The sequence below is a fragment of the Actinia tenebrosa genome, unplaced genomic scaffold (genome assembly GCF_029948245.1).
Source record: "Actinia tenebrosa isolate PJP-AT-01 unplaced genomic scaffold, QUT_ActTen_1.0 PGA_scaffold2__45_contigs__length_23673736, whole genome shotgun sequence".
Classification (NCBI taxonomy): Eukaryota; Metazoa; Cnidaria; class Anthozoa; order Actiniaria; family Actiniidae; genus Actinia; species Actinia tenebrosa.
This window is the reverse complement of record NW_028292579.1, coordinates 19,616,515-19,625,217: the sequence shown is the minus strand read 5'-3', so window position 1 is coordinate 19,625,217 and position 8,703 is coordinate 19,616,515. Positions and strand designations below refer to the sequence as shown.

The 8,703-nt window shown below is 32.9% G+C and overlaps 1 protein-coding gene across 2 annotated transcripts; it reads right to left on the bottom strand.

The window, feature by feature from the left end:
* Positions 1-545: 545 nt before the first annotated feature.
* LOC148909525 (uncharacterized) lies at positions 546-6,389 on the bottom strand. Of its 2 annotated transcripts, XM_089034415.1 has the most exons (6): positions 5,468-6,389; positions 4,938-4,996; positions 3,790-3,837; positions 3,080-3,121; positions 2,183-2,248; positions 546-1,328 (listed from the first exon to the last, which is right to left on the bottom strand). In XM_089034415.1, the coding sequence occupies exons 1-6, from the start codon at positions 5,658-5,660 to the stop codon at positions 1,080-1,082; spliced, it is 657 nt and encodes a 218-aa protein (XP_088890541.1). In that variant the 5' UTR covers positions 5,661-6,389; the 3' UTR covers positions 546-1,079. The 2 variants fall into 2 exon arrangements, with proteins under 2 accessions (XP_088890541.1, XP_088890542.1); XM_089034416.1 differs by lacking the exon at positions 3,080-3,121.
* Positions 6,390-8,703: the final 2,314 nt, after the last annotated feature.

The window sequence follows — 8,703 nt, the reverse complement described above, 5'->3', positions numbered from 1 at the left end:
TATTGTTTGTAAATTGTTTGTAAATTTCTTTCACATTGTTTGTAAATTTCTTTCACATTGTTTGTAAATTTCTTTCATATTGTTTGCAAATTTCTTTCATATTGTTTGTAAATTGTTTGTAAATTACTGTGATATTGTTTGTAAATTTCTGTCACATTGTTTGTAAATTTCTGTCATATTGTTTGTAAATTGTTTGTAAATTACTGTGATATTGTTTGTAAATTTCTTTCATATTGTTCGTAAATTGTTTGTAAATCTAAGTCATATTGTTTGTAAATTGTTTGTAAATTTCTTTCATATTGTTTATAAATTGTTTGTAAATAGAGTGCACGCAGTTCATACAGGCAGTTCATACAGAATCCTTTGTTTCCTATTGTTTGATTATCACTATTTAGTACTAAAAATTGTTAAGTACTTGTTTCACGGGTTTAGTGCGAGCACTCTAACTGTGACATTTTTTGTAAATATAATTTTTGTGATATTATTCGTGAATTTATGTGATGTTCTTTGAAATCTAAAGTTACAAGTAACAGAACAGTGCTTGGTTGCTAGTAAAAAAATGTACTTTATTGCAATTAAATTAACATTTATTAATGCATACAAGAATATATTGCTAAATACATTGACTGCATACACATATATAAATACAATATTGCTGTCCAGAGATAAAAAACATTTTAACATGAGCAATTTGAAAAAGTATCTTAAATAATTTTATGATGTTTCCATTCGACAGTATTATTATTGGTGATGTTCAAAATGGTCTAGATCATAGCTGTACAAGTGACATGTACATATAGCTGATGTTCAAATATCTTTTCCATTAATATTCGCAGAAGACTCAGACCTCAGAAGAAAGCATTTAATTTGTGGATTTTTTCATTTGCGCAGATATGGATTTCATGTGCTATTTATGTCAACCTTTTTTCAGAAAATTGTCATCGCACAACAATCATAAAAAAATATGTTTCAGAGCATTCAATTGACCCAAAAATTGCTGTCATTCTACAATCTACCAAGGGATGCACATGGAAAAACTGGTAAAAAAGCAGCAATAAAATAAAATTGTGAATTCAGACTCAGATATCTGTGATCATGGATTTAAGGTTACTATAAGTAAAACCTTCATCGTCATTTTTTCTTCTTATTATTTCTTCTTCGTATAAAAACTCCCCAAGAAGTTCACACAAATGGTTCTTCTTGGAGAGTTTTGTGAAGGGGACATTGTTGTTTAAGCAAGCTTGCTTCAAAACCTTCATTTGCACATCTTGCAATTTTGGTATTCCCAAGAAGAACAGAGCAACAATTGTTGCCTCTGATTTGGTAAGCTGAAATAAACAAAAGGAAACACTAAGTATCTCCAATACATCAGAACAACAATAATATGTTACATGCAATGCATGGGTGCCCATATACAATATTGTTGATAACATTTTTTGTAAGTAATGCGTATGTAGAGATATATATTATATACACATGTCTAATCGTTGTTACCCTTGGGCTTCACCAGAAAGCTAGAAGATCAAATCAAATGTTGAAGTAATAAAAAAATTTTAAATAAATAAATCCACTTTATTTACATCTCAATGTATTTAGCTCTTGAAGAGCTAATTTGGGGAGACAAATTAGAAACTGTAATATAAACATAATATTGAAGGTTACAACAATGGTAAGAAAATCATATAAAATCTATAAAATCTATGAAGATCTAAAAACCTATAGTAATAATTACAGCAAATATATACGATAAAAGTTAAGTTAACAAAAAACTAAAATAGGTACTAAATCTAAGACTGCATGTACTGCTAAATTATATTTTAAAAGTAGTCTATTTACGAAACTATTTTGAATTTAAATCTTTTGGTATTTACTAAGGGCATTTGAGATGTTTTTGTTCAAAGCCTGCTTGATGTTTTTTTTTTAGAGAAAACAGTGGATGGTGCCTAATTACATTACTACAATATGTAAATCTAGTTATAGAGCCTTCGAATTCTATGATAGCTTTTCTAAGAGTTCTAAATAATAATATTTAAGATTGCATTTTATCTGAATTTTTGAGGAAAAATTTAGTGCTTGTATTAATTTCGTAAAAAGACTCTGTAGAGGTGGCTAAAGTTGGGCACCCATAGCAGTAATACAACAAAGAAAGTTGTTAAATTTTATAAAAGATACAGGTACTTACAATTTCAAGAGCAGCTTTTTTGTTGCTTGGTCCCTCTTCTTCATGATCAGTTGTTTGCTTTAAGCCCTACATGTATATGAGATATATTGGGAGCATAAATGTATGTTGTTATTGTTAATATTATTATTATTATTATTATTATTATAAAATAATAATTATTAATTATATTATCAATAATAATACTAATAAGTATAGGTAATAGGATTACATACATGCTGTCCTGTTTGAAAATAATTGGATGAAAAAAATTCAGAGGACTGACAAGATTGGAAGAGGCCGATAGGCCGAGTCCAACATTTGGCAGTTCAAGGATTTTTTTAATTCAATTATTTCCAAATTGGACAGACATGTAATACTATTGCAGATTAATTATATCATCGTTTTTTAACGCTAAAAAGGTCTTCAAAAAGAAGATCCCAATTTAACAACTTCCACCATTTGGAAAAAAAATCAAAAAAAAGTAAACAAAGGCCGGCCGGTCGTAAGCAGATGTCGCGTTGATTGGCTCAAAGTCAATTTCTATTGTTTCCCCTGAGATTTGATTGGCAGATACAAAAAATGCGAATGGAAGCCATCCAGATTAATCTTTAATTTGGACAGGAAAGAAATTTGAAAATTGAAAATAATACAATAGTTGCTATGGGATTATAAAGTGATGATACAATTATTATAATAATAAAAATAATAAAAATAAAAATAATTATTTTTATTTTTATACTAATTATTATGAATATTATAATAATATTTAAAAACATATTATTAAAATAACAATAATAATAATAATGATAATAATAAATTATGTAGGTTAACACAAAACAAAGGCAGGGGGCTGTGCATATGTTTGTTGATTACATAGGGAAGACAATATTTTCAAGGATACTGAACCAATAAACTTACGTTAAGATTTCTTTTCTTCAGGGTATCCTGAGCTGACACCACCTTTAAAGACAAAATGTAATGTTTATAGTTGAATATTATGATTACAAAATCCTAGATCTAGTACTACTGATATCCTCATCTTAACTGCCCCTTACTTTAGAATTACTTAAGATGTAATTAATGAAAAATAGATCAGACTAATTTTTGCCATAATCTTAGCCTTTAAATTACATCTAAGTATAATTGGTAAATCTTCACCTGATTTTTTCACTAGAGTTTATCATTATTCGTATTTTTTTGCTATATGTAATTTAATTTTTCGTTAGGGTGCATTTAATTTGGAGCCAATCTCTGTTGTGCTTACCCCTTCCAATATAGCTTTGGAAATTAGATAATTGTCATGGATAAAGTTATGTAAATAAACAAATAAATATTAATTTGTTTATTGATATCATTTATGAAAATGCTCGATAACAAGGGCTTGTAATACACGTATGTAATGTGGCTTTGAATAAATAAATTGAAAAGAAATTTTCTTTATATAGACAATGGAAAAATATACCTAATAGTCACTGAATGTTTAAGGTTATAATGTACATTCACAGGCTGTTTTGCAATAATTGTACATAATTCAAAAATCAACAGACGGGTCATTTTTTAGAAAACATATATTGATCTATATATCATTTTAAAATGTTATATCTATGACAGACTACAATGTTGCACACCTTGGTTTTTCCACTAGACGTACCCCTAGTTTTGCTGTGGTAATTGTTCTATAAAAAAAAAAAGATAAGCAGATTGCATGTACATCTTGTATTAAGTCTGCACTCGTCCAGATGCACAGATGGCTTAAAAATGTGGTGCGAAAAAAGACAATTTGATTTGAGTATATGACTTTTTATCGTTTTTCTTTAATGCGCAGAAAAGTTAAATAAAGCAATTATTTTATATAAAAATAAAATCAAAAAAATTATTAGTTACTTTTTTCTGTGCAGCATGGCAACTGAAAGGAAGCTCATTGTTTGAAATAACCATGATTGTTATATTATAATGTGTACATCTGTACTCTGACAACATAAAACTCTGGACCAATCAAAGTATACATAGTAATGATACCCCAACCACTCTAAAGTATCTAATATACAAAACATTTTCTTACTTTGCCTTTGTAAGCACTTGGCTTTCTGGCATGGGATAACTAGTTCCCAATGAAAGCTTTTGCCCGCTTTCTGTCTAAGGTGACAACACCATGACCATGTACAATCAATACTGAAAGTATCGTATCAGGGTTTAGGTGCACTTTAAATATTGATGATAAGTTATGAAAAGAACAAGAGTATTTGTTGTTGTTTTTATGATTTTGAAGTTTTAAGACCTCTAAACAAAGTTTTGTAATATATGCACTTCGCTTTTCGACTTCCATTCCCTGATTCATCTCAGTTCTTCTTGCAAAGAATTGGCAACAATCTCTTTCATAGTAAGCTATTTAATAATTCTAAGGGTATATATAGTGACATGGAATTCCAATGGGAACAGGGGGGGATAAACAAATAAGGAGTTCCTTGGCCAGGGGCCTTTAGCCGTTTTGGAATTTCCAAAAGCTAGGGGGTAAGAAAATCGGTGTCGCCCATGGTATAGGTATGGATATTTTCTGGAACTACCCAATGAGCAAATTTTCAGTAAAATCTGATACGTTTTGTGACAAACAGAAATACATGTGCTTCAGGAAATATGGGACTAAGCCAGACCTTAGCACACTTAAGCTCTCAAAAATGTCTATTCATTTTTTGAAGCTAGGTGAACAAGTAAATTTTCTTTGGCAGCAGCCTTAAAAAAATGTGAAATCCCTTAAATGAAAAAAGTTCCTACTTACCACTACTGTTTGTAGTTTCATTAATTTGTTGTCCTGCCATGTTATCCTGCTCTCAGCCTCTAGATATGGAGAAAAAGTTATAATTGTAAACTTACTTCATTTCTAGTTGCCTATTGCTGTGGTTTTCATATCTATGCAGACAGCGAATTTTAAACATCGATGTGCAAAGAAGTGTTTTCAGCTATTATTTCAAAAACCCCATTCACAAATATTTGAATGACCAATTCCTAGCCAATGCTAAGATTTAAAGATTATGACCTTCATTTTAGTAGTTTCAAAACAAACTCAAATTTAAATTTCAAATAATAAATGAAATCTTCCAGCCATGATACAAACACATGAAGGAATGCTGAACTGCCCTTCCATGGTAATAGGTTAATAAATTTAAACAAGGCAAAAGTGGTATAAGCATGTTGGTAAGCTCATACTTAAGCTGTGCCTTGATTTATTCTCATTCCACATATAGCTGCTAGTGAGATCAAATATGCGGGAAGTAGGGGTGTTATAGCAGCCAGTATTTAATTCCTTGCCTTTCACCAACGCAACCTGAGTTTGAGCCTTGCCTTTCACCAACGCAACCTGAGTTTGAGCCTTGCCTTTCACCAATGCAACCTGAGTTTGAGCCTTGCCTTGCTTGGTTTTCGTAGAGAGCAAAGATATTTGTAAGAACTCTCCTGTGCTTTGAGGGCTTATCTCTGGGTCCTCCAGTTTTTGTCCCTCCATAAAAATCAACTTCTAAACTCCAATTCGTGCTTTACCTGTGTTACCCTCCTAACCAGAAAGGTTTGGTTTTACACAGGTAGTTCATTTGCATGTGATTCTGGCTCATGGGCTCAGTGTTATACCAGGACTTCATCCATAAATTCCCTCCAAAGACAATATATGCCGGAATGATAACGTAAAAATAGTATGAATAGCAGATTTAAGTTTATAATGTCTACATCAGTCATGGGAGTTCTTATCATATAGTATTGACACAAAATTCATAAAATGTTGAATGAAAGCTATCAAACTATTGTATTGGTCCACGTTGAGTACTCAGCACTTTGATTCCAATATGAATTAGACCCACTTTCGATTGTAAATATAAGAACTAGAAAATCGTTTCTGATAAGCTTCAATTGAAAAAAAAAATGATGCTGTAGACAAAAGATCGAGATTATAAAGCATAAACACAATAGCAAGACAATCGCAACCCGGGACGATCCTTCCCCTTGTTTAGGAGGCCTACCATATTAAATATAAAATCTAAATACAATCTGAATTTCAGATAATGCTTCAACTAAGTAAACCACTTGGAGTTTTAGTTGTTTTTTTCCATAATCTAAAGCTTAACCTAGCGAGGATATCACACCTCCATCTTGATCAGAGTGAAAGGCGTAACGAAAAGGAACATTAACTTAGGTTACGCTCAAGATTATGTCTATAATAATCACAGATAAAGACACAATACATTACCTGGTAATTATTCTTGAGAGTGCTTCGAGGTTTACATTATTTTCAAGAGTTGTGACTAGCCGCCTACTTTCTCTGGTAAGTGTAGCGTGGTTAACGTGTTCGTAGTCTTGCCAGCCCGGGTCCCCAGGGGAGATGACGATACGAAGACACGATCACCATGCAATATCATTGGTAGATACTAGAACGCATCTTATTGGCCAATAGATCAGAAGACATCTCTGTCATCGAGGACACAACCACCACGCTACATGTGGATCTCCGCCCTAGTCCTCCTCTGTGGCTTTTGGCCGCGACAATTATACTTGTGCTCTAAGGTCTGAAGTAGACCGTACTTGTGTTCAAGAGTCCCTAAAAATAAAGCTATTTCGCCCTGTAGCCCCCAAACCCCAAATGTTTTTGGGGATTACGGCAGGATACGTAATGGCTTAGGTGCCGAGTCTGGAGCTAAGAAGAACTTGGTAGCCAGGCCGTTGTGATTTTGAATGAGCCGAATCAACGTATTTCATTGGGCAAGAGAAGTACAATGAAAGAGGCAATAAAACAGACGGTAAACTTTTATTGTTTCTTTTTTTTTTTTTTTTTTTTTTAATTAGACTTTTGAACACAACTTGGATCTACTTTAAACCTTAAAACACAATGATGTAACATAGCTCATGGATCACTCTTAAGTTTCAGATTGAAGGATGTCTTTGCCGATAGCTGGTCTACCTGTGTTCTTTCGTCGAAATAGTGATGTCGCCTGCGAGGAATTTGAACGGAGAAGCTTTTTTTCATAACGATGTTATATCGTTGCTTGTCGAAAAATCCAGTCTTGAAATTACTTGTGAACATATAGCTCGGCGCAGAAGCAGCACTCTGGAAATAAGATAAACAACACACAATACGGCCAAAATTAGTAGGCACCCGCCTATCTTTATTGCTGTGTAAGAGCTCTAAGATGAATGGCAATGCCTGATAGTTGCTTTGTAGCTCTGTCACGCTATTTACTGTACGTTATTAAATAATTGGTTGATTTGGACTACACATCCCCCATCTTCTTGATACGCAGGCTAACAGCCCACTTCCGAGATATGCTTCGCTTAAGGTTTCAGTACGAAGTTCTTGAACCTGCTTCATTCCATTTCTCGTGCATTTCGTTACTTCTAGAATATGAACAACTACAAAGTTATTAAAGGAATAAACTGAAAGAAGAAGAATGAAGAAGAAGAAGAAGAAGAAGAAGAATGTGACGGCACTATATTTCAAATGCCGCGACAGCGCGAGTTCGTTGAGTTAACGCAAAGGAATGAGAACGGAGAGTAACTTTACAAAACAATTTATTGAATCGCACGACTGAATAATTTTAACTAATACAACTTGAAATCGTAAATATCACACGCTAGGAAAATAAATATCACTAAGTAACCAATACCAATCACACATACTAAGCGATTAAATATAGGATATCACACTTCTAAATTAACTCACTACTTTGGTTACACTCTACACTCGGTAACAAGAGAAGAGGTGCACTCATACCTTATAAAGTTGTTGGAAGCGTACTCAGTTGTTGTAGCATTCGGGTTCCCGACTAACACACCAAACTAGCGTAGTAACTCTCCTTTTATAGTCCAAGGATCTTGAAGGACAGCTGCCAGTCTAGCTCAGTTTTATCTTAACAACCAGTATGTCGTGCACCCCCCTTACTTAGCCTAGTTGGTAACTATGCAGTGAGAAATCTTAGTTTTCTTACCACTTCGTAATGAAGTACATAAAAACGTACATACTCCTAAAAAGACTAACTCTTTGTTTACCATCTTATGAAAAGAAATCAAACTTTAACTCAATTTGGTACGGGAATAGCTTGGTTAGAATTTCCGAAATGGTAAACAGAAAACATCGTAAACAAGTCATAAACTAAGCTAAAATATTAAAATGATATTTAAGGACAACCCAGATTTAAGCGTCTGTGGCAACCGCGTATCCAACAAAACTAAACTAATTTCTAAAGAGATCGTAGGTTAATGAAGATTTAGCGCTAATGAGCACATGGCTAAACAATACGCGAACTAACCCGAATATTCCCGTGAGATCGTTACAATCGGAACCGATTTGTTAGCGCATTGTTTCAGCCATGCACAATCTATTGCTGCGGATTAATAATAATAATAATAATAATAATATTTATTTATAAAGCGCAAATACAAATCTGTTCTAAGCGCTAGTAAACAAACGACAAAGACAACGACAAAATAAAATTATTTACAAAGAATATGCTAATTTGAAGAGATAAGTTTTAAGTTCAGTTTTGAATGAGGCAAGACTTGAT